The sequence below is a fragment of the Ammospiza caudacuta genome, chromosome 10, assembly GCF_027887145.1.
Source record: "Ammospiza caudacuta isolate bAmmCau1 chromosome 10, bAmmCau1.pri, whole genome shotgun sequence".
Lineage (NCBI taxonomy): Eukaryota > Metazoa > Chordata > Aves > Passeriformes > Passerellidae > Ammospiza > Ammospiza caudacuta.
This window is the reverse complement of record NC_080602.1, coordinates 11,475,777-11,500,353: the sequence shown is the minus strand read 5'-3', so window position 1 is coordinate 11,500,353 and position 24,577 is coordinate 11,475,777. Positions and strand designations below refer to the sequence as shown.

Sequence of the window (24,577 nt, the reverse complement as noted above, 5' to 3'; positions counted from 1 at the left end):
AGAAGATCACTTCTCAACATTTCTGGAGCAGCTGAAGGCAGCAAAGCAGGCTTGGAAGAGAGGAAGGCTCTTATCAGGAACGTGGTGTTTTGTCCTGGGATAGAGGAATCTCTGTTGGATTTTCTGTGCTGCCAAGTCAGGGAGCAGGAGGAGGGATAAACAACTCCAGGCACAGGAGATAGCTATGACAGATCCCAAGGACAAGTGCCAGTTTGAGCAGCCAAAAGACACATTGTCCTGTGAGCAGAAGAAACACCATTCACATCAGAAGTCATGGAAGCCAGAAACACCTCTGCTACTGTCAGTGAGCTTAAGGGAAGGTCCTGTGATAGGCTGAGAACATGAGCAAACAATGCAGTTCACTCCATAAATCCTGGCAAAATGCAGAAATCACAGCCACAACCCCACTCCAGCCCTCTGTCTGAGCCACAAGCTCTGCTCACACCAAGATCCTTCTCAGAAATTGTGACTACATGGATTTCTGTCAGTGGAAGAGCCAAAACATGGAAGGTTCAGAGGTTTTATTTCTGTGGGATGGGTAAGTTAAGCAAACCTAACCTAATGACCTCTTCCCTCATGCACAGCAGGCTGGAGGTTTCTCTCACTGGCAGGATGCACATGCTGTACCCAAGGCCTCAGATTTGTTTGGGTTTAGCCAAAAATGAACTCTGTAGGTCAGCAGTGCTCTGCTGGAGCAGTATGTTCCACAGCTCCCAGTCCCCTTAGGAGCAAGATCATGTTCCCAAAGAAAGGCTGCACTGGGAGAGCCCTGCCTGGTCTGGCCCACAAGGGCACAGGATTCCCAGTTTATTCATACCAGGCAATAAACTTTCAAGCTGAAAAGGTCATCAAAGGTGAAGTTTCACTTCATTCCCATGGGAAACACACAGCCTTGGCTTTCCATGAGGGCCTGGCTTGCCTGTTTCCTGACTGGGGCACCCAGATGGGCAGGAAGCACTTTGGAATGAGGCTGACACCTGCACCCCTCTCCAGACAACAGCTACAAAAGGGCAAAAGGACTGCAGAGCTCCTTTCAGTCATTTTTTTTCTCTGATAAAAACCCTAAGCAGACACAACTTAGCAAAGATACTGGCCAAAGCAGTTACAAGAGGCAACTCATCAGGAGAAGGATTAAAAACTCTTTTTTATTAAGTTCCCAGAGGGAAAAATCTGTTTGGACAGTGACTCCTGCTGGGAGGAACATGCAGCCAGCACAGCTATGGACCAAGCTTTGTAGAGCAGGAATGGTCCAGGAGACACTTGCTAGAAGGGGCTGCAATTACCCTGCACCAGAATTTGCAGGGCCTTTTCCTCTTTAGAACCACAGGAGCTCAAACACCTTCTGCAGCCTGCCCAGAACAGAGCAGGTGTGAAGCACTGGGGGCTGAGCAGCCTCAGGAACAGTTACTCCCAAAATACCACAGGGTTTTCCACACTAAAGCAGCACATTCTTGGCTCTGGTTTTTGAAAGTCTGTGGTGAGGTACCACAGTTCAGTTTGGCACCAGCTGGAAGACAACCGTTGGCTCCTTCTGTTGGAGAGCAGCTCAAGGTATGCACGCCATGGTACCAGGGTAGCTGAACCCAGCTTCCTGCTGGCTTTATCTCCAAACCATCAGGAAGGCACAAAACCACCATTTACATGCCAAAACATCAGCTCTGCCTTGGCACATCCCGTTCTTCAAGGATCTTTTTAACTCTTTCCACGATGGTCCACACTTCTGCCATGGCACCCCGGCCTGCAGGGCAAGAGCAAAAGCACATGGTGAAATCCAGGGTGGGGGCAACTTAAAGAAAGTGTGTGCAGCAAAATTCCCTATCTCACCTCCTTTCTCCAGGGCATATTTCAATCCAAAATTGTGTGGTTTCAGAATCTTTCTAAAATAGTTTTTGCCTACACAAAGGACTTGAAAAATCCATACCATTCCCATGGCTCTGCCTGGGAGAAAGGACCTCCATTAGAGAAAGCTGTTGTGGATTCCCACCAGACTTCTCCTGGGACTTGGAGAAGGCTGAGTGCTGGACAGAACAAAATGGAAAGGCTTTTCCTTTGGGCCTGGTTATCTGCCAGATGAACATCTAATCTATGTTGTGCTGCTGCTTTCCTTTGAGCAGTTTTAAACTCAGGTTCAGAATTTTAAAGCCTGAGATGATTAAATCACCTTGTCTAACCTTGTGTGCTCAGCTCAGCACTGGGAACTGAGGCCATTCACTCTTCTAATTTGCCTGGAGCTGAGGAAAGATGCTTCTCCCACAGGTATTTGTCTCTTGGAAGACTGAAAAGGAGTCTCTCTCTTGGTAGTTTATCTTGCTGGCTAATTGATCTCATAAATTACTGCTCAGCAGAAATTAGTTCTGGGAAATGTTGTTTTCATCTTTTTCAGACCTGTAAATCCCAGGATGTCTGCAGCATCCTGTGGACAAGCTGCAGGCAGATTTGGACCCTTCTGCTCTCCTAAGCTCAGGGAGAAGAGCTGCACCTGACAAGAGAAACTCCCTCTGCATGGTTTGGTAGAGCTACACCCTTCCAGAACACTTCCAAGGCCTGCCTTCTTCCTCCACCATCCACTACTCCAACACCTCTGGCAATTCAGTGCTGGATTTTGAGGTTTAGCAAAGCAAACTCTTACAGCACAGCTCAGGCCTACAGGTGGAAATCTGGGGGTACCAGGCTCTAGAAATCCAGCTAAGGATGATGAAGACAATGGCAGTATGGAAACTATCCAGTTAAAAAACTCTGGTATTGTAACTCTTTTAGCTGGACTTTCTGTCTAAACCCACACTTTAGTAAAGGAGAAAAAATAATCAGATAAAACTTGGAGGCAGTAAGGATCTGGTGCATTTCAGGTGAGACCAAACCACACAGGGTGAGGAAGAGAAACCTCCTAGAGCAAAACAAACCACAACATCAACAGACAAAACTGGTGCAAACTGAGTCTCTCCTGCACCACATGTGTGAGCTTTGCTACATGCTGCTTGTGTGGAAACCAGGGAAACCCCTGCGTGGATGGAAGCCACAAAACCAAAGTGAGTGTGGAAGAGGCTGTGGGGTGAAAGGCCTGAGAAAAGGGGAAGGGGTGAAAAAAAGTCAGTTGTGGAGACTAGTTTGGTCTTCAGAGAGATAGAATCCATTAGTGCCCTGCCATAACGTCCCTACAGGCTGCCAGGAGAAGTGCTGGTGTTTGCCATCAGGGAGATCTTGTTGGGAATTGACTCACGAGCACAAGCGGAGTCCAGTCAGATGAGGCTGCTCCTGCCATCCCTGCATCCCTCTCCTCCAAGCTCCTTCAGGAGTTTGCTCTCACAGCTGAGACAGCTGAGCTGGACATGAAGAAATTTGATGTCATCATGTCTAAAATCCCAGTGGAACACTAATCATCTAGGATATTTCAACTGATGTCTCAGTTACTTGACTACACTTACCTAACTGTAAATATTTTTTAGTTTTCAGTTCCAAAAGTACAAATGCACAGAGGCATTGCACCTACCTAAGGATTCCAAAACCAAGCCAGCCTAGAATTTTACCACAAGGGACATTTTAACAGCCTGTCTTTGTCACAGACTCTTTATTGGACTGACAGGGTGGTTAAAATCCTGCTGGAGCCAGGGCTGTTACACAGAAGTAGGTGCAGGCTGTGGCTGTAACTAAGGCACATTTTACAGAGATCTGCCCAATGAAATTAAAAAAAAAAAAAAAAGCAAATCCATTCATCCAAGTGGTTTGTATCAAAACCCTTCCCAAAAGTCAAAATACCTCCGAGCAAGCTACTGAAACTCAAATGAGAGTATTATTTCTTAGCACTGCAAGCTAAATGTATTCAGTCTGCACTTCCTCCACACCCCTCTTTCACTTCACAGAACTCTGGTGTCAAAACCCCAAATCACAGCTTGTTTGGGAGGCTGAAAAGTAACCAAGGTAACAGCAACAAATGTTAAATGTGTGTCCAGCTACTCCCCCAGCCACATCTGCAGAGGGCTTTTCTCACTGTCTGCACTCAGGGACAAGATTTAATCCCAAAGATGGAGCTGAGGTGTCACAGACATATTTAATGAAAAATCCTTTTGCTAGGATCTTTTTCTCCTGAGAAGCTGAGAGGCCTGAAATGTAAACAATAATTATCTGCTGCTGTGGAATGCAACAGGTGCATCTTTGATTGGTCTCATGTGGCTGTTTTTAATTAATGGCCAATCACAGTCCAGCTGTCTCAGACTCCCTGGTCAGTCACAAGATTTTATTATCATTCCTTTCTATTCCTTGCTAGCCTTCTGATGAAATCCTTTCTTCTATTCTTTTAGTATAGTTTTAATATATAATTTTCTTTTAGTATAATAATATATATATAATAAAATATATAATAAAATAATAAATCAGCCTTCTGAAACATGGAGACAAGATTCCCATCTCTTCCCTCATCCTGGGACCCCTGCAAACACAGCTACACTGAGAAACTGAGGCACAATGAAAACAGCCCTCAGTCCCAGCAGAGGGCAAAGTCAGAACAGCCAAATCCCAGGCTGGTAAATCTTGCCACAGAACCTTCCTTCTCTTTGATGTCCTTTCCTCCTGAATGAGCATCTCTCTTCAGTATCAGGTTCAGCTGGAAGCTCTTAAGGCTATTTAAAAATTAATGACGAGGGATAACACGGGGCAAAGCTTCAGCTTGTTTGTACAAACCGTGGCAGTTCAACATCTCTGTGGCCACACAGCAAAAGGCAGCACATCCCTCCAGGACAGGGCAGGAAAAGGACTGACCTTCATCTCCACACACCAGTTTCTTCACCACACAGGGGATCTCTGTGTAGCCAAAGGCCTTGAGCTGCTCCACGTGGCGAGCAGTGATGGGGTGCTCCCACATGGCCGTGTTCATGGCTGGGCAGAAGAGCAGGGGCTTGCTCAGGTCCCACGCGCGGATCACACATGTCTGCAGGAGAAGCCATGGCAGGGCTGGGATCCCCTCACTCCTTCCCATCCCTCTGCTGCACCTTTCCAGCCTGGCTGTTTTGTCAGCACAGCTGGACTAACCCATGGGCTGGGATGAATTTGTAGCACATTCCAGCCAAGCTCATCTCTGACAGGCAGGAAAGATGAGGGAGGCCAGGCAGAGGATAAATCCCACCCTGCTCCAGGCAGCAGCCCAGGCTGGAGCAAAGCAAGCTGGAAGAAGATGTGTACAGACTGTGAGATACAGAGGAGCTGAGAGGTGGCCACAGATCTTACTGACTACAAAGACACCCCCAGGGCAACACTTCAGATAACAAAGCTGAACACTGAAAGTTGGCAATGAGTCTTTCTGACATGAAATGCCAGCTGGATCCGTTACTCTCTGTAAGGGAAGCAGTGCTGCTTCCAGGATACAACAGAGCACGAGCACATATGGGCTGCTGCAGGAGATGCTGGCAGGTTACAAGGCATCTGGCAGCTCCTGTGTGCTACAGGCAATCGGATCTGACTCCTCAGCACTTCCAGATAACCCAGGACCACCTCATCCCCTTGGAAAGATAAATGCTGGTTGTTCTTAGTGCAATGTCCATTGGGTTCCCCAGGCCTTGTAGCATTTCAAACAAAGGAGCTTCCAAGGGAGCAGCTCTGATCACAGAGTCCTTACAGGAACCCTGCCCATCCTCTTTTGTACCCTGTGACTTCAACCCTTCCCAGCACAAGGAAATCTGATGGAATCTGTTCTGAACTCCCAACCAGCACCTCCAGCACTCACTTCCCTTTTCTGGAGCTGCCTCTTCCCTTCACAAGGCTCTCAAAGATTGGCAGGAGCCTGTGAAGCCACACATCCCTGACATCCATCCTGAGCTCTTCCCTCAGCACACCCACAAGGGACCCAGAAGGACAAGACATTGCTTGTCCCTCCCACAGCTCCTTCTGGCTTCTCTCAGACCCCCAGATCTGCTCTGGGTGGATTTTGTTCATTTATATGCACTTCTTACCCAAAAGGCTGTAGGTCACGCAGATCTGCAGTTTCCTGAGATCTTTTGTGTGGTTAATGCCTGGCCACAAACTATTCAGCCCCACTGAAGGTCCCCAGCACCCAACAAAGAAGCACACTCCCTTTAAATACACTTTCTGATTAGGCTGAAGAGCTCAAGAGCCCTTTAAATACCAAAAAACAAGCCTGAACAAGCAAAATCCTCTGTAGCTGAGGCTGGGAGCTAAGTGGGCATGAGCATGTTTGAAAGTCTGTGCTATGTTAGGTGAGGGAGGTGAAGTAGCAGGAAGTAAACAGTTTTATCTGATCTCACAGGTGTCTTTCCAGATTGCATTGAAAAAAATGTAGAGGAACTCAAAAGGGAGTGTGAGTGTGTTTGTGTGTACAGAGTGACAGAGAGAGAGAATGGAGGCACAAAGAAATACCACCCTCCAGAAAAAGCAGGGAACACAAAGCAGGGCTGGGAAATGAGATGAGAGACAGAGAGAGCTGAGGAATGGGAATGGATTTCAGGGAAGGAAGAAGGAGCAGAGGAACCACGGTGGGGAAGAGAGACAAGCAGATGAAAGGGGAGCAGAACGTGCAAATCTCACTGTTGGCGATGCTGCAGAAGCACCAAGGTTCCATGGAAGCAAGGTCAGGCAGTGCTGAGGGGTGGCAGCAGTGCAGGCAGAGTCTGGGTACTCACCAGCAGGTTGTCACAGATGCCATTGGCGACCTTTGCCAGCGTGTTGGCATCCAGAGGTGCCACCACCATGAGGTCAGCCCAGCGCCGGAGCTCGATGTGCAGGACGGGGTCCGAGCGGCCCTTCCACAGCTGTGGGGGGACATCAAACCCTCACACTCCTCATCCATCCCACCCAGGAACCACAATTCCTATGGAATTCCTGTGGGATTATGCTTATGGAAATTAAGGGATGGCAGTGGATTGGTGGATGGGGGGTCCTTTCCCCACAAGACAATTCCCACATGTGACAACCACAGCAAAGAGCTGCCCCCATCCATGGCATTCCTTAGCTTTGTAATTATTCCTAAGAGCTCCATCCCTCAGCCAGCTGTGCCAGGCAGGCCCAAATCAGGGTACATTTCCTGGAGAACCCATGTAATTTATAATTTTCACATAGAAGTGAAGCTGCCCACTGGTTTCTCACGAGGTACAGACCCCTAAATGAACATGTGACTTTTAATTAGGATACACAACCCTACTCACACTCAAAGCAGCAAAGGGAACCCTCCTAAGTCCTGCAGGGACAGTGTCCTGTTGCCTTTCTCCATGATGGATGAAGTTTATCCAGGTTTTTGGCACTTCTCTACTCTCTCAACTCTTTGAATCACAGAATGGTTTGGGCTGGGAGGGACCTTAGAACTCATCTTCCACTTGACCAGGTTGCTCCAAGGTCCATCCCACACCTGAACACTTCCAGGGATGGGGCAGCCACAGCTTCTCCTTGACACACTCTTTAATGAATATTTCTATTATCTCTAAAGCCCTGAATTGCTCAAGAGAATCCTGGTTTTAAGAGGTCATTTAACTGGCAAATAGTCCTGAGAAGCAGCAAACAGCATCAAGTGCTTATTCCCCAGAGGAGACCCAACCACAGGCCAGCATGGGCTGTGTCAGGGCCACAAACTGCTCCTCCTCTGAGTCACGGGAAGCCACAACAAAAAGGCAGCACCTGAAAAGCTGGGGCTTCCTGAACACCTTTCCACCTCCTCCACTCACTTCTGTCCTTTCTGGTCCTGTTATTGTCAGAGTGGAGGATCTCCCAAAGCGATGCTGAGCAGGCTGTCACACTGAGCCCAGAGAAGGCCATCAAGCTGGTCAGAGGGATGGAGCAGCTCTCCCATGAGGAAAGGCTGACAGAGCTGGCAGTGTTCAGCCTGGAGGAGAGAAGGAAGGCTTTGGGATGACCTAATTGTGTCCTGCCAGTGCCTGAAGGAGCCAGCAAGATGGAGGGAGGCTATTTACAAGGACCTGGAGCAACAGAGCAAGGGGAAATGGGTTTCAGCTGCCAGAGGGCAGGGTTAGATATTGGGATATTGGAAGAAAATGTTCCCTGTGAGGGTGCTGAGGACCTGGCACAGGTTGCCCAGAGAATCTGTGGCTGCACCATCCCTGGAAATGTTCCAGGCCAGGTTGGATGGGGCTTGGAGCAACCTGGTATAGTGGAAGGTGTCCCTGCTCATGGCAGAGGGTGGAACTGGATGAGCTTGAGGTCCCTTCCAACCCAAACCATTCTGTGATTATTTCCCACTACAAGGGCTCTGTGCCTGCTCTCCAGTGTGCCAGCAGACCTCAAAGCCTGACCTGCAGCCCTTCCATCACCCCACTTCCTCAGAAACAACTGCCTGAGGCTGTAGCACCTTGGGATCCAGTAAGTACCAACCAATCCATAAGACCAGCAAGAAATCTTCCTGGCTGTTGTCACTGGCGTGTTTCTATCCACTTAAAAGTGATGCTGATGTGTGAGCAGGAATAGGGGTAAGGAGAGAGCACCTTGTGCTCAGACAGCACTGCAAAGCAGGGATGAAATGTATGGAAAAACAAATCTTGATGCTTGTACAACAAACCTCTTCATACCCAAGGACTCTCAAAGTGTGTCAGTAAAACTGCAGTCAGGAGAAAAAGCTGTTTCACAGGGAGCAGAGATGTTCACAGCTCTGACAGCTGAGCTAAGGAGAACGAAGCTGCTGCCTGCGTGACAAGTATGACTCATGACAAGCATCAAACTTGCTCACCATGGCTCTGCAGTGGCTGTCTTGACATTTCCTGACACTCAGAGCAGCTGAGCCCAGGGTGGAGAGAGTCCACTCTGCTCTTCCTGCCTGCTGCAGGACAAAATCCTGCACTGCATCAGGGCAGCCTCTCTCTTCCTCCTCCTTTACAGCACGTTCTTCAAAAGCCACATTCCAAACTAGACCAAGGAGTGAGCCTTGGCTCAGGTTTAAAAAAAGAACTAAGTGTGGTTTCTTGCAAGAAAACTTAAGAGGAATGCTTCTATTTGCATGGACAACTCACCTGCCACTCCTCTTCATCACCATAGATGGCCACAGGAATCTCCTGGGCATTGTAGAAATGTTTTGCTCTCTCAGTAGTGACCACCTTCACCTCGAGCTAAGCAGAAAGAAAAAACCACTGGTTAGACTTGAGGAGAATGCTGAAGGTTTTGTGGCTTCTCAGAGAACCTTCCCTATTCACAGCTGAAATGCCAGGCCACCACAGGCATCTGAAGGAGCCAGAAACTCATTTCATGTCTACCTAAAAAAGACAAATCCTCACCTGCCAAGCACAAGGGAAAACTTCTGTGCAGCTGTGTCCATAGCACAGGGTTTCTGTGCAGACTGAGTGAACACATGAGGGTTCTGTCTGAAATCTCAGATAAACCTGCAAAGCCACTGGAACCTTCATTTATTGGGGAAAGCCTATCCCATCCTTCAGGTGTTTATCTGGCACACACTTACAAAAGGTGCTAAGGTGAACCTCTTGATTCCTCCTGCAGAAATCTTCCCAAGTGGAAAATTTTCTGCTTTCTATGTGTCCTGCAGCTCTGATAATGTTGCCAACAGCTCCTGCCACAGGCAGTGAACCAGAGATGTCCTCCACACGTCAGGGTCAGCCAGTGCCAGCTCTGCATGCCCTGACAGCCCATGTGGGACATGGAGCTGAATTTCCAGCTGCAATTTCTCCCAAGGGTGTTCCTTAAACCCATCAACATCAAAACACATGGATGGAGCATGGATGAAGAGTGGTAATGAGGAAGATGAACCTCAGGCTGCTGATTACAGTGAAAAATATCCCTTTTCCAGGGTGTTGGCTACTACCTGCTCCTTCCAGCAACTCCCAGAAGCCACTGCATGGTTCCATTGATCTGACAGTGAAACGGGGAGAAATCAGCCCCACCAGCAGCTCCTTCCTATCAGAAAACAGCGCCTTGAGGAGGCACTTGGTGTGTGCACTCCTTGCTACAATCAACTGCTGGAAACCTCCAAGCTCCAAGAAGTTCTCTGCAACAGCAGCAGTGATGTGTCAGAGCACACGAATCCAGCTCCCAGCACCATTTATTCCACTGGGAACCAGGCACGGTTGGCTCCTTACATCCCATGAGATTAGAATAACAGCTGGGAGCAGTGGAAAATCCCAGCCTCAGCATATTGTGCCCAGTGGTAATTTCCCCCAATTTCTGAAGGATAATACAGCTGCACAACACATTTTTGGTACTGCACATTTGCTTTGCTTTTCTGCCTCTTCTAAATGTCTGTTTTTCTTGAAACACCCCTGACTGGGAATGCCAGGTGTTCATAGTGTTTTTGAGCATGAAGATCACACTCCCAGGCATTAGCTAACTGTATTATTTCCATGCTACCCTCACCTCACAGGAAGCTGCTTGAGCCAAGCAGCGACACCCACAAAGGTGCTATCGCTGCGCCGCAGGCTCCAGGCGAGGTGTTAACCTCAGTCTGCAAAAAATTTATTTCATTATTTCTTTATCTGGGGGGTTTGAAGGCCACTGTGCAGTCTGAAGGAGATGGCTGCTCTCTGAAATGCTGCCATTGAAAAAAATATTTATTTCTTCCAAGCACAAGCCCACAACTAGGGAAGAGTTCTGGCTGTCGAGTGCTGCATTCAACCATTCCAGGCCAGAACATTGCAGAGGGATGTTGAAGGAGTTGAGTGCTGAAATCCCACCAGCCCCCAAAAGAAGTTGTTCTGTGAGTTAAATATTCTCCCTAATGAAGGTTTTCTGCTGGGGTGGGCTCCTGGTTCCCTCAAGTCCCTGCAGGTAGACTGGGAAGAGCCCAGTGTTCTCAGGATTACCTCAGCCTGCATAGTTTATTCTGTTTACCTGGCACACCCTCTGTTTGCCTGTGGATATCTTCAACAGCAAAGGCAGTTTGGCCACACTCAAACTCCCTCACTGGAGACAGTTTAGATTAGTTAAAGGGCTTTGACCTAAGCCAAATATCCAAAACAAACTTTACCACAAAGCCCATGTTCAGGCAACACTGCTGGTCTCTGATAAAAGATTCTCCTGGCACAGCCCTTTCAGGGGAAGGAGGTGCACGTGGTTATTTTATTTTTTAATGGTTTTCTCAGATCTGACAGCAAAATCTTTCCAGACAGCCTGAGCCACGAGCTCCTCTGTTAAATGGCACCTACAGCCTGAGGCAGCACAATGAAGTGACAGGGTGGGATTTAAACCTGAAGTCCAGGTGACATCCTGGAGTTTCAAGAGCAAAACATTTTGCCCACCAAAAAGTCCTTGCCTTTCTTTAAGCTAAGATCACAGATTGGTTTGGATTAGAAAGGAAATTAAAGGTGTTCCATGCCACCCCCTGCCATGGCAGGGACACCTTCCACTATCCCAGGGAGCTCCAAGCCCTATCCAACTTGGCCTGGGACACTTCCAGGACAAGTCAAGGACAATTCAAGCAAAAGGCAGTGAGCTGTCACATCCCCTGGCACCCTTGAGGAGGTGTTAAAGCTTAATGAGCAGCAAAATCACTCTGCCAAGTCGTTCACCACAGAGCATTTCAGGCAAAACATCCATTTAAACTAACCACCCTGGTCGCAAGCCTGTGACCACATCTCCTCTGGTATCAAAGCCACGTTCTGCTCCTGCCCTGCCTGCTTTGTAAAGCTCTGCTCCAGCAGTAAAGGAATCGATGCAACAGCCTGGTACAGCATCAATAAATGCCATGGCAAAGTTACACTGACTCAGCAGGCTCGAAATCAGAGCAGAAATGAGTAAATAACTTTGATTAATAAGCTTTTAAAAACTCCTGGATGTCTCACTTTTGCTTTTTCTGCCCTAAAACCAGTGACCACAAAGTCTGCACTGGATGTCACAGACCTCTGGGGTTGCACAGAGAGTTTGAGTGCAGCTGTCTGCAGCTTTTAATTATGAAACACTCAGAGAGAAGCAAAGGGTTTGAGCCATGTTCCTACCACAGGTCATTTGCACAGAAGGATGTCCCAAGCTCCAGGAGCAAAGGAAAATGGACAATAGCCAAGCTAATCCAAGAGGGAGAGGATTAGAAGATCTCTATCTCTGGCTCTGGGCTGGTCACCCCACTCCTTAATGTCATTTTTCTTTGTCTTTATTTCAGGCTGGGACCTTTGACCTCACTAATCACATCAGGCCAAGTCATAAATTAACTGAGGCCTCCCTTTGCCTCACCTCCAGCTCCCTTCCCAGCTTGGGTGACAACACCAACCAGATAAAGCAGCACCTCCTCTGCCTCTACTAACTGTTCCCACAGAGGTACAGCCTCCCAAAGGAAATTCATGCAGCAATCTCACCAATAAATCTGCACATTTCAGTGCACCCCTCTTGCCCCTGCCACTCTTTTCTTTCACTGCTCCAAAATATTTCTTCTTCTTTTTCTGAAAGCCTGAAAGTTTTTTATGTTTAACTTTATCCTACAGCAAAATTAGCACATTTTCCTCCCTGATCAGGCACCAGTGGCCCCTGCTGGGCACCTCTGTTATTCCAGACAACAAATAGTAAAAAAATACTACACAAATACATAGGGAAACTTGTGTTCTCCATTTCTGCTTTTACAAGGTCTGTTTTCCCTTTCTGGATCACATTTGGAAAAGCCATATCCCACCCATGGAAAACTGCAATACCCTGGAGATTTCAAGTTTCAGAAGCATCACCTCTGTCTGCAATCACGTTTGATAACTTGACAGATAAGGACAAACTCCAGAAAAAAAAAAAAAAAAAAAAAAAACCACAAAGCAAAGATTGTTTCAAGGATGAAATAGTAAGAAAGAAAAAAAAATTTAAAAACAGGTGGAACCCTCCTCACAGAGATGTTTGAACTAAGAGGCCCCCAATGAGGAACTTGTTATTTCAGCAGAAAGCAGAGTGAGCACTCCCCAAAACCAGGGTAACTCCAACTCCAGCAGAAGCTTCACTCACCGCAGGGATTTTCAGCAATTCTGCCACCAGCAGGGGCAGCTTGAGGGCAGCCACGCTTCCAGTCACTCCCAGCAGCACGTGGAACTTTTCCTGTGCCACAGATGAGCTGCTCCCTGCAGGAATGCCTGGCTCTGGCAGGGAGATGGGCTCCATGCTCCAATCCAGCTGTGCAGGCACAGGGAAACAAAGACACTGGGCTAACACAGCTCCAACCCCAACACATTCCCAAAAAGGGGGATCTGCCCTGGATTCTGCAGGACCCACAAAGATGGGATGGCGCTGGGTCGTCCCCAAATGTCACCCATCCCACAGGGATTACAGAACTTTAAGGGCAGCTCAATGTGTAACCACATTTTTCTCTCAGATACTGGGAATCAGACTCCTAAAACTTAAACAGAGAGGCCACAAAATCACCCTGGTAAAGTTCATACCCTCCAAAATTAACACTCCCACGTGCTGAATTTAGGACAGATAAATAAATCAATTTGGGATAAAATTTTACAGCAAGTTCTCTAAAGGCAAACAAACCCCTGCTGAGATGCTTTCCCTCTGCACTCTCTGGTGATTAATAAATGCACAGAGATGTCTTAATAATTAAAAATGTGGGGCCTCAGTGCATGCAAAACCATCTTGTTTCCCACTGTGTCCCTAAATATTAACAGCAGCACGAGAAATAATTCCCTAGCAGCTCTAATTCAGCTCTGCTGCTTCCTCCTGGCCTCCCCATGCTGCTGCCACACTGATAAAAAACAGAAATTAATGTTTTGGTGAGGAAAATAACACAAGTATCTCAAATATAATCAATTAATAATTAAGCAGCAAAGAGCAAATTCAGTTCTTGAAAAATCACTGCATCCAGTAAAGTTTGTTCCATTTTAGTGATGTCTTTGTTGTTCAAAGTGGAATTACTTTGGGTGGAAAGAAGATGGACACAGGCTGTCCTGATTTTTGGGAGAATTTGGAGGTTAGAGAGAGGAATTTCACAGCTTGGTTTGGGTTGGAAGGGAAATTAAAGTGACCAAACCCCATCCCCTGCCATGGGCAGGGACACTTTCCACTAAAAACCCAATTCCAGCTTTGCTGATTAGCAGGGGTAATTAAGAGGTGGCAGGACATTGGCTGAGAGATTTTAAAGCTACCAACATGCTTTGCATATTTATCTATATCTAATTAAAATCAGATTATTATTATTTATAAATAATTTCAATTATTATTTAAAGCATCCCTAGGATGCTCTCAAAGGGTCCACAATTAATTCCACCAAAGCATTCACAAATTAAGGGTAATTAAGAGGTGAGGAAATGTAGCAGGACATTGGCTGAGAGATTTTAATGCTATCACCATGCTTCACATATTTATCTATATCTAATTAAAATCAGACTATTATGATGATTATTTATAAATAATTAAAATTATTATCTATTTAAAGCACCCTTAGGATGTTTCCAATTAATTCCACTGAAGCATCTACAAACTAAAGCCTGGGTATTAAAAAGTAAATTTTTAAGCAGGAAATTTTCAAAATGCTTACAAATTATAATGATAAAAAGGATAAAAATGATAAAATTATAGAACAATTATTAAAATGGTAAAATAATGATGAATACGGTAAAATAACGGTAAAAATGTGAAATTTTAAAATAGTACAAATGTAAAAATAGCGGCAAAAGCAGCAAAATAGGGGTAAAAATATAAAAATAACAGCAAAATATTATAGTAAAAGCTGTATGTATAATAATATATGTAACATAACGATAAAAAAAACGCTGGGGCGCGGTTTCCTCTTACCCAAACACACCGGTGGGGAAGCAGCCACCAGAAAACAAGCAATTTACAGGCCCTTAAGGGTTCATTAAATCGACTTTTAATGCGGTAGCGATGCTGAAAAAGGCTCCAAAAGGCCGCACAGCAGCACCGAGAAGCCGCAGGGGCCCCCAGAAGGCGGCAAACAGCGCCCGATACCGCTCCGGGCAGGGCCGGCAGGGCCGGGAGGGGAGCGGGGCCGTGAGGGCAGCGGACGGACCGGAACTGCGGGGTGCTGGGAACGGGAGCACACACAGCGCTGATTGGTGCGCGCTCCTCCCGCCCTCGGCGCTGATTGGTGCGCGCTACTCCGCCCTCAGCGCTGATTGGTGCGCGCTGCTCCCGCCCTCAGCGCGGATTCTTGCGCGCTGCTCCCGGGCTCAGCGCTGATTCTTGCGCACTACTCCTGCCCTCGATACTGATTGGTGCGCACCACTCCTGCCCTCGATACTGATTGGTGCGCACCACTCCTGCCCTCGATACTGATTGGTGCGCACAGCGCGCGCGGCCAGCGGGAGGAAGGGGTGTCATGGCGGCCCCTCAAGGCCCCGTCCCGGGTTATGGCGGCAGAGCTGCCACCCGGGAGGGTTCTGTGCCACTCTGTGCCCCAGTCGTGCCCACGCGGCGGATCTCGCCAAGGGCAAGCGGGTGGCTTCAGGCTGCTCAGGAAGCAGTCTTAACTGGGATTGTGGCAAGGCTTTGGAATGTAACAAAAGCCAAAGAAACTCGGTGTAGAAGTCGTGTGGGGAACGGGGTAGAGGAGAGGGCCTGAGGGCCCCTCAAGTGACAGGGGTGATATCTGAGCTTGGAAAGTGCTAGAGAACAGGAATGAAACCTTTCCTATGGGATTCAGGGCAGCCACACAGAGCTGGCAGGGGAAAGTGCATTAAAGGACCGAGTGTTCATTGTCTGAGCCACACACAGGATGAGGGGAATGGCTTCTCATGCCAGAGGGAAGGGTTGGGTGGGATACTGGGAAGGAATTGTGCCCTGGCACAGGGTGCCCTACAGCTGCCCCTGGATCCCTGGAAGTGTCCAGGGCCAGGCTGGACAGGGCTTGGAGCAGCCTGGGACAGTGGAAGGTGTCTCTGCTGGAGGAGCTGTAAGGTCCCTTCCCACCCAAACCAGCCCATGATTATGTAGGCACGACAGATCTGGGGCAGCCCGTGGTGCCCAGCCCTGTGCAGATCCAGCTCAAAAGCAGCACTTATTTGGACATCTCTCTGATATTGGCTACAAACAAGCAGCAAGGCCAGCAAGAGGCAGAGAGAGCTGTGCCCTGCAGGATGTAGAAGGTGACAGGGATGCCTCAGGAGAAGCCCAGGTGTGTTTTATGAGAAGCCTCTTGCCCAGCAGCAGGAACAGCCCATCTCTCCCACCCTGTGGGCTTCAGGAGCACCACACTTTGATCACACCCACATCAGCCCCATCTGGAGCGGGGACAGCTTACAAATAACCGAGGTGAGAACGAGGGGTCAAGTTTCCCACCAGGCTGGAGCCACGGCGGGGGGGCCACATTTCAGCGCTCACACACTCAGGAGACACATCGGAGAGGAGGGTTAGGTGCTGAAGCAATGTCTGTTAGTTACAGCTCGTTACAGTTATTATTGATGCATCTTATTGTCAATGCAAGAGGTGAAGTCACTTAATCCATCATTTCTCAGACACGGATGACAGAGCACGTGGTTTGGCAGAGTAAGTTTTAGGCGAGCTAGAAATGGATTGCACAATATTTAAACCTGATTAAGTACATAATAGGCTTAGCAAAGGATTACTTTTCTCCTGACATTTTATACATAAATATATACACACACACACACACACAGACAGGCATTTTATCAGTAGCTGCATTTTAGTCTGGTCAAGAGACGACTGCCTATTGCAGAATGACTGGAGTGACACCCTTAAAAAGGAAACTAGTCTTGGTGTGCTTTGCTGGAGAAGAGAAGGTCCTTTTTGGGGTGATTCTCAGGGGTAGGGGTCACATCCAAGCATCACTGGAGGGCTGGAGGGGACACATACGGGGCTGGGACTCGCACAGTCCTGGCTGGTGGCACACTGAGCTCCTTCCCCGTGCCCAGCAGGAGATACTGGAGCCAAAGGGCTGGATTGGATTCTGTTTGGGCTGCTTTTCGAGGACTTGGAGAAAAATTTGGCTTATTTAAAGTGCATTTAGAGTTGAAAAGCATCTCAGAGAAGTAGCTTTCCCTACTCCTGCCCTGCAGCATCCATCCCATTTACGCTCCCACTCATAATCTTTTCCAGTCACCTTCCCCAAGAAGTGTTGGTCTGAGCTCAGCTGCCTCCTGCTAGTGTGCAGGATCATTATTTAATGTTCATCATCCCCAAATTGGGCAGGGATTCAGGCCTGACAGGGATTTCTGCACCAGGAAAACAGAGGGCCACATCTCACCATGCTTTTCAGGAGTGCAAGTGAGCAGGAGTCCTTCCCTCCAGCCTGGAGGTTTCCTTAAGAGACTTAAATTAGCACAAACCTCCAAAGCTAACGGGAACAAACCTTGGCCTGGCTATTTCCATGAGCAGGGAGACTGCTTGGATGTGCTGGGATTTGGGGTGGCAAGATTTGACCCGCAGCCTTGCCCAAGTGTCAGTCCTCTGAGGAACGCTCTGTGGCTTTTACAGCTGCTTTTCAGAACAGAAGCCTTTCAAAAGAACAGACTCAGGATGCAGAATCTGGAATAGGATGGTTGTATCCCACAGGGAAAACCTGTCCTTGCTCCCCAACACACACACACGTGCACACACACACACACACACTGGTCCTCCACGTTGAAGTGTAAACTACTCACAACACCACACACTGAGAGAAGTTGTAGATCCTGAGCCAGGGTAGATTAGGAATCTCTTGGCTTCCAGCATATCAACAGCAGGATTGAGGGTTTCTTATATTTTTTTTCCCTTTTTTTTCTTTTTTTTTTTTTAAATCCTAAATCAGCCAGCCACCTGCTAGTTAAAAAGCAAAAGAAAAAAGGAGAATTCCCAGGATTGCTTGCCCTTGCTGAGACAGTGGCAAGTGGCTGGACACTACCAACTGAAAGAGAAAACTCACACACGTCAAAAACCCGAGGTTTGGGGCTTATTCCAAGAGGGAAGATGGGTGCTGGTTGCTCTTTTTCCCTTTTTGGGGGCATGGGGGGGCTTTTGGCTGATGAGGTTCTAACATACACCTATCACCACAGTAATTAAAAAAACACCACTGTACACTATTCCACAGGGAAAAAGAAGACACGTGAACGGACACTGACTACCACGCACAACAAGAGCCCTGCAGGTCAACTCACGGCCTCTTCAGAACGAAAAAGAAAGGAGAAAAGAAGAGCTCAAGACAAGAAAAACAGGAAAAGAAAAAAAAAAAAAAAGGAAAGAAAAAAAATCCCAAAGGATCTCGTTACAAAGACGGGAAAAGAACCACCATTATGGTACACTCTGACTTGCTGAGACAGCTGCAGAAACTCAGGCTCAGGCTTCCTCCTCCCTTTCCACCCCCCCAGCTCTTCCTCCCGAGGACAGAGTCCCGCTGCTGCTCACTGCTCACATCTCGTTGGAGTAGGTGTAGTTGGGGGTGGCCGAGTACTGCGTCTCGTGCTGCATCATGGCGCCCTGCGCCACCCCCATGGCCGCGTTCTGCGCCGCCTGCTGCACGTGGGGGTTCTTCCAGGCCCCCGTGGTCCACTCCTCCTGCGCTTTGCTGAAGCTCCCGCCGCTGCCCCGGTAAAATTTGTGCACCTGCAGGGGAAATCCAGAAAAATCCGAGCGCCTGCGGCCGGCACGGAGCTCCCAAGATGGCAGGAGGGCCACCCAAAGCCACGTGGAACCCCTGTTCTTCCTGCCATACCATGGTGAGAGCGATGAAGGAGAAGACTGCCATGGCTGTGAAGAGCACAGTGGGGATCAGCATCACCACAGCCGAGCCCACGTTGGTCCCAAAGAAGGAAATCGCTGCAATCCAGCCACTGCAAGGAGATGGAAACAATTGGTTCATTCACCAGCTCTCCCAGACTGCCAGCAGCCCTCCCAGCTCCTCAAACCATCTTCACCAAGGAGAGAACCAGTAAGGACACTAAAACACCACAGTGACCACCCTTGTACCCAGCACAGCAGCATTTTCCTTACCAGACCCCCCATCCAGGGATCCCCACTGCCTGGATAATGCTGATCACCAGCTGGGCCATGAAGGTGAAGAAGAAGGCCATGAAGCTGAAGGAGCTGTCTGTCCTGCAAGAGAAGGTTCAGTCACTCCTGCACCTCCATCCCCATTGCGCTCCAAGGGAAGGGAGATGCTCCGACGTATCAGACCTGGCCGTGGTTTAGCAGGAGGGTGATGGAAAGAAAAATTAAAGGCAAAGGAGAAACTGCAAGAGGCTGGAGGTGGTCAAGGGGCACCTGGGAAAGCCACAGGGCACCAGACCCTCCCTATGGCTCAGTCAGCTGGGCTTGAGGACATCTGTGTTGGGACACGGCTTGAGGACATCTGTGTTGGGACACAGCTTGAGGACATCTGTGTTGGGACACGACTTTCAGCTCACACCACCCCACATGGGGAATAAATACACCCCTAGTTCTCTAGATTTGGGGACTGACCTCAGCACCACGGGTAATCTGTACAAACACCTCGAGGATTCATGGAAAAATATAAGAGATGCCGTAGGGATGAGAGGGAAAGTGGCACCCCAGCTGCATCCTCACCACTGTCCCCCAGAGGCACAAGGAAAGTATCCTTACATCACCTGATGGGGGGTTTGGCCCCCAGGAAATCCCAGACACTCTGGTTTTGAAGGTTAGAAACTAAAGTTAAAGGGCTGCACAGAAATGAATTCCCCCAATTAGTCAGTCAATGCCCCAAGCTAAACACTGACCATTTATGAAGGAAAACAATGCAGAAAGAAGCCAGGCTCAGGTGCAACCACTTACTTGAAAGCTTTGTAAATAGGTCTAAACCAGCAGACATAGGAGCAGGGCGTAAAGAGAATGAGCCAGAGAATTGCCAGTCCAAAATTTACAGCTCCGCCGCCTCCAATGAGCCACGCGAGGCAGCCCACGAGATTCACCGCCAGGGTGATGCTGTTCACTGCAAACACACACACACACAGAGCAGAGTAGCACGGATGCAAGGGTGGCACTGAGACACCAAGGACCCCGACCCCAGGGATGTGGCCTCAGAGTCCTGCCCTAGCTGGATTTCTCTTAAATTAAGCTTGGGAGCACATTCCCAGGCTGGCAGGGCCGAGGGGGGTCAGGTCTCAGCTGAGTGTAACAGGAAGAAAATCAATGTATCACTCAGAGTTAATTCCCTAAGCAGTTCCTGGGCTCTGAAGATTGGCCGGAGTTGCATCCTCCTGCTCCTGTTGAGCCAGGACACATTTCCACTAACAGAAGGAGGAAAGTTGTGGTGAAGTTTTTTGCTTGCTCCAGATACAGCTTTACTGAAGGAGCTCGTGCAGGAGCTTCCCGAGCACCACTGAGAGCCAAAATCCTGAACTCCTGACCCTGCCTCTCCAGTTCAGGGGGTGACACATTTCCCTCGCCCACCCCTACTTGGGATCAGGCCACACAAGGGCTCTGACTATGAGTCCCAGCTCAGCAGACACAGGACAAAGCAGAGAAGGCTCAGCTGCATTCTGACGCCTCCGAGTTGGGAGAATGATTCATTATTTCGACGAGAACGAGAGCCCTCCCACCACCGCCTGCCTGAGAGCTGCAGCTGGCAAGGCAAGGAGCTCAGCTGCCCTAAAGGACATGAGGGACCTTCCAGCCACGCTGTGCTGGGTGTCTGAGGGGCTGCTGGGGAGAAAATGACCCAGAGAGGAGCTCCAGAGGCAAAACCCAAGGGACAGTGACTGGCTCTAAGAGCTGGTGCTAAGGAGCAAGGACCAAGCTCTGCTGCATTAAGAGGAAGAACATCCTGGTTGGGATGAGGAGAGAACTGAACACCCACAAGAGAAAAGCAGAGCTTTTTTCCTCCTATGCCTTAAACAAGCAAACCCTCCTGACCTGATGAAGCCATCCCAGGGTCACCCTCCTGATGGGACACAGCCCCATGGCTGCCAGCCTGGTGCCATGGCAGAAGCAGGAACACACCACAACCTCTGTAGTGTTAGCTCAGCTCTTCCTAACCTGCCCCTAAAGCACAGGGCACTCCCTGGGCACTGGTGCTTCCAAAGTTCAGGGGAAACGCCTGATAAGGGAACAGAGTTCTAGGAAGAAATGAAATGCTGGTGCCAACTTGCCCTGAGCTGTGCACATTTCCACCTATGCTGGGGTGTGACCTGTCCCTCTGGCTCTGTTCCCTGCCCATGTTTGGTGAAGAAGAGAGATCCAGGACAGCTGGAAGAGCTGGAAGCTGGTGACAGCTCTGTTAGCACAGCACGGCACACAGAGGCATGCAAGAGGAACGGGCAAGCTCCGGGAAGCCTCCAGCTCCACGTTTTGGGGAGCAGACACACCAGCCCTCCAGTCTGAGCTGTCTCCTCCTTACAACAGGACATCAACAGCACCACCAGTGACCCTGGGACACCGAGCCAGCTGCACAGCTCCATCCTGGAAGCTGGAAGGCTGGGAATCCATGGGATGCTGCAGCCCACCTCTCATTCCTGACTTTTAACAGGAGACACCTGGAGGGGGAGAAGGGCTTCCCCTGACCTTGCCCTGCCCTTTCAGCTGGCAGCTCCCAGAGGAGCAGCCTTTGGAGAGGCAAACAGATCCCACTGGAGCCATTCCCACGGGGCCACTCACGCATCCAGAGGTAGTAAAGCCGCTTGGCCATGGTCCGGTGCTGCGGCGGGATCTCCGCATCGAAGTCCTGGTAGAAACATGGCTTCAGGGGGATGAACTTGGGCAGGGGAGGGAAGTTGTTCACCTTTTCTGCAAGGAAAAGTTTCACTGGTGTCAGGCTGAACAAAAAACAAGAGGCTTCCTAAATAACCCCAAGAACAGTCAGATTTTACACAGGAGTTAAGATTTTACACCAACCCACCCTAAAGGATCAAATTCAGCCCTCACTGGCCACACAGATCCTGCAGCCATGGACACCCACCACCCCACTGGTGACCAACAAGGTGACATTATGGCCAGTAGAGCCCACAATGATCTCCAGAACCCCCCGTACCTGCCATGCTGGCACACGCTCAGCCTCTCTGCTCCTCAGGGAAAAATACTTGGGAAAAACGTGGGAGCTTTAGCAAAGCTGGAGGAGAACGAGAGAAAAAAAGGTTGATTGAAGTGGTCAGGGACGTCTGCAAAAGCCTTCACCTTCCCCCCCATTCCCAAACAACTCAAGGACAGCAGTTGGCTTCACTTGTGTGACACTCTGGACTATCACACATGCAGGCTGGCACCTGGCTGGCAGTGTGATAAATCCTGGCTCCTCTGGCTCAGGCTTATGTGCCAGTTAAGGCAGAAGATTACGAGAGGATCCAGTGATGTGGGGCCTCCCACTCCCAACTGACCTACATCCAGGAGAGGGCCAGGTAGGGCAGCAGGGAAACGAGGTGGCTGTGGGCAGTTTGAAACAAAGTTCACGACCTGCTCCCAAAATAATTCTTTAAAAAAATGTAGTATTGTTGTTTTTTGCTGAATTCCAGCACAGGGTGCTACCTGGCTGCCTCGTAGCTGCCATCTCTGCAAGCCTAAGCCAAAAACAAGGCCAAAAAGGGAGCAGAAAATCAGAGCAGAGAAACCAGCTGGAAAAAAAATAAATCAGTGGCGATTGTCACTAATGAGTCACTTGAGTGCCTGGCTTAACAATTACTCATGTCATTTGGCACCTCATTCCAGAGCATGCAGGTGGGAAAGGGGGGGAGCTCAACATCCCAGGACCATCCCAGACCATTCCACGCTCAGCTCTGTGCCAGATGTGAAAATTACAGCGAATTAAAGCAAAAAATTATTATCTGAGGTTTTAAAGAGAAGGGTGAAGATGGCGTATCCCCACAACCTGCCTGCAGGTTTTGCCCTTTCCCAGCTATCCGGGCAGCGACCAACACATTTCCCAGGACGCAGGGTCCTGGCTGTTTGTACCTGGGGCTCCCGGGGGGATTTGGGGGGCTCTCTCTAGGGGTCTATTGACACCCCCCAGGGCTCGGCGTGCCCGACATCCGCCGGCAGCTCCCGGATGGATGCTTACATCCATCCATCCCGCCGGTGCTATAAATACGAGCTCCTCGGGCGCGGTGACGTCCGCCCGCTCGGCCGCCCCTACCCACGTGTGCCGGGAGCGGGGACACACGGCCCGGCACCCCCCGGCCCCGCCACCGCGGGGGAAAGCACCGCCACAGCGATACAGCGGGTGGGGTTTTAAGGAAAATGAGGAGTATGGTGGAGCGGATGGAAAAAGGACGGGGGATCGCACAGGGGATGGCACCGAGGAGAAACCGCTCTGGTGCGCGGGGCGCGTTTGGGGAGGGCAGGCAGGGCTCGGCATCGCTGCCCCTGCGTTTCCACGCGTGAAGGGCTGCGCGCCCCACGCATCCCCACCTCACAGCCGGCGCAGCCTCCCAGCAGCGGCCTGCATCGGGGAGAAGGGCGGCCCAAGCCCCGCTCGGTCCCCGGCGCACCCACGCGTGTGCAGGGTCACCGCGGCTGTCCCCACGCCGCGCATCCCCCCCCGCAAGCGGATGCAGAGCGGGAGGTCGGTGCAAAGGGCGGTCAGCCCCCTCGGGGGGGAGCATCCAGCGGCCTTACGCCGAGGCGTTTCCCCTCTGCACACTCCCGGGACTCACCACGTGGCGTGACCCGTCCCGTCCCCTCCGGTCCCCGGCGGGTGGCGGCGGCCGCCCGCCCGCCCGCCCGCCCGGTGCTGCTCCTGCCGCAGCGACCGCGCTCTCGCGAGACTGCGGCGCCGCCGCCACCCGGGCTATGGGCAGCGCCGGGATCTCGCGAGAGCGCCCGCCGCTGTCCAGGGTCCTGATGCCGCTGGATGGAGGGGCGGGGCCACGGGGAAAGGGCGGGGCCGAGGAAAGGGGCGGGGCCTTTCTGGGGGGGTCTATAGGGCTGGGGGCTCCATAGGGTTGGGAGTGCTCTATGGGGTTTGGGGGGCTCCATGGGGCTGGGAGTGCTCTATAGGGCTGGGGGTTCCATAGGGCTGGGAATGCTCTATGGGGCTGGGGGAGCTTTATAGGGCTGGGGGCTCCATGGGGCTGGGAGTGCTCTATGGGGTTTGGGGGGCCTCCATGGGGCTGAGAGGGCTCTATGGGGTTTGAGAAGTTCCATGGGGCTGGGAGTGCTCTATAGGGCTGGGGGTTCCATGGGGCTGGGAGTGCTCTGTGGTGCTTGGAGGGCTCTATAGGACTGGGGGTTCTATAGGGCTGGGAGTGCTCTATGGGGATTCGGGGGCTCTATAGGGCTAGGGGCTCCATGAGGCTGGGAATACTCGATGGGATTTGAGGGGCTCCATGGGGCCAGGAGTGCTCTGTGGAGCTTAGGGGATTTTATAGGGCTGGGAGCTCCATGGGGCTGGGGGCTCCATGGGGCTGGGAGTGTTCTATGGAGCCTGGTAAGCTTTACAGGAATGGGGGCTCTATAGGGCTGAGAGTGCTCCAAGGGGCTTGTGGAGCTTTACAGGAATGGGGGCTCTATAGAGCTGGGAGTGGTCTATAGGGCTTGGGGGGCTTTACAGAAATGGGGGATCTATAGGGCTGGGAGTGCTCCATGGGGTTTGGGGGGGCTTTATAGGGATGGGGGCTCTGTGGGGCAGGGGTGCAGCGACCTCTACCCAGGGTATGGCAAGCAGTGTGTGGGTAGAAGACCACTCTCAGAAGGGCAGGGGCTCTTGGGGACAGCCCTGGCAGGGCACACAGGCTCCCTCTGTCCAGGAGGCAATGGGAAACCAGCAGCTCCCCCCCAGCAGGGCCAGTTTTGGGGTACTCCATGTCCATACCCTGATGTGCTTCAT

At 50.3% G+C, this 24,577-nt stretch overlaps 2 protein-coding genes across 3 annotated transcripts; both read right to left on the bottom strand.

Annotated features, from left to right (window-relative positions):
* Positions 1 to 1,159: 1,159 nt before the first annotated feature.
* Positions 1,160 to 14,836, bottom strand: PPCDC (phosphopantothenoylcysteine decarboxylase). Of its 2 annotated transcripts, XM_058811157.1 has the most exons (6): positions 14,653 to 14,836; positions 12,865 to 13,029; positions 8,958 to 9,053; positions 6,627 to 6,755; positions 4,753 to 4,921; positions 1,160 to 1,738 (listed from the first exon to the last, which is right to left on the bottom strand). In XM_058811157.1, the coding sequence occupies exons 2-6, from the start codon at positions 13,015 to 13,017 to the stop codon at positions 1,653 to 1,655; spliced, it is 633 nt and encodes a 210-aa protein (XP_058667140.1). In that variant the 5' UTR covers positions 13,018 to 13,029; positions 14,653 to 14,836; the 3' UTR covers positions 1,160 to 1,652. The 2 variants fall into 2 exon arrangements, with proteins under 2 accessions (XP_058667140.1, XP_058667141.1); XM_058811158.1 differs by lacking the exon at positions 4,753 to 4,921.
* Positions 14,837 to 16,257: 1,421 nt separating this feature from the next.
* Positions 16,258 to 23,498, bottom strand: SCAMP5 (secretory carrier membrane protein 5). Its single transcript, XM_058811154.1, has 7 exons — positions 23,406 to 23,498; positions 21,794 to 21,871; positions 21,421 to 21,549; positions 19,600 to 19,756; positions 18,802 to 18,903; positions 18,524 to 18,641; positions 16,258 to 18,414 (listed from the first exon to the last, which is right to left on the bottom strand). Exons 2-7 carry the CDS (start codon positions 21,798 to 21,800, stop codon positions 18,220 to 18,222), a joined length of 708 nt encoding a protein of 235 aa, XP_058667137.1. The 5' UTR covers positions 21,801 to 21,871; positions 23,406 to 23,498; the 3' UTR covers positions 16,258 to 18,219.
* Between the last annotated feature and the right edge of the window lie 1,079 nt (positions 23,499 to 24,577).

Bases quoted from the DNA above. Each gene is read 5' to 3' on its own strand.
- PPCDC (XM_058811157.1), bottom strand. From the start codon at position 13,017: ATGGAGCCCATCTCCCTGCCAGAGCCAGGCATTCCTGCAGGGAGCAGC. The intron at 6,756-8,957 runs GTGAGTTGTCCA...GTCCCCCCACAG, and splicing joins GTGATGAAGAGGAGTGGCAG to CTGTGGAAGGGCCGCTCGGA. The intron at 4,922-6,626 runs GTGAGTACCCAG...CTTCTCCTGCAG, and splicing joins GCATCTGTGACAACCTGCTG to ACATGTGTGATCCGCGCGTG.
- SCAMP5 (XM_058811154.1), bottom strand. The intron at 19,757-21,420 runs GTGAGTGGCCCC...GTGTGTTTGCAG, and splicing joins GCTTTACTACCTCTGGATGC to TGAACAGCATCACCCTGGCG. The intron at 18,904-19,599 runs GTAAGTGGTTGC...CTTCTCTTGCAG, and splicing joins CCTATTTACAAAGCTTTCAA to GACAGACAGCTCCTTCAGCT.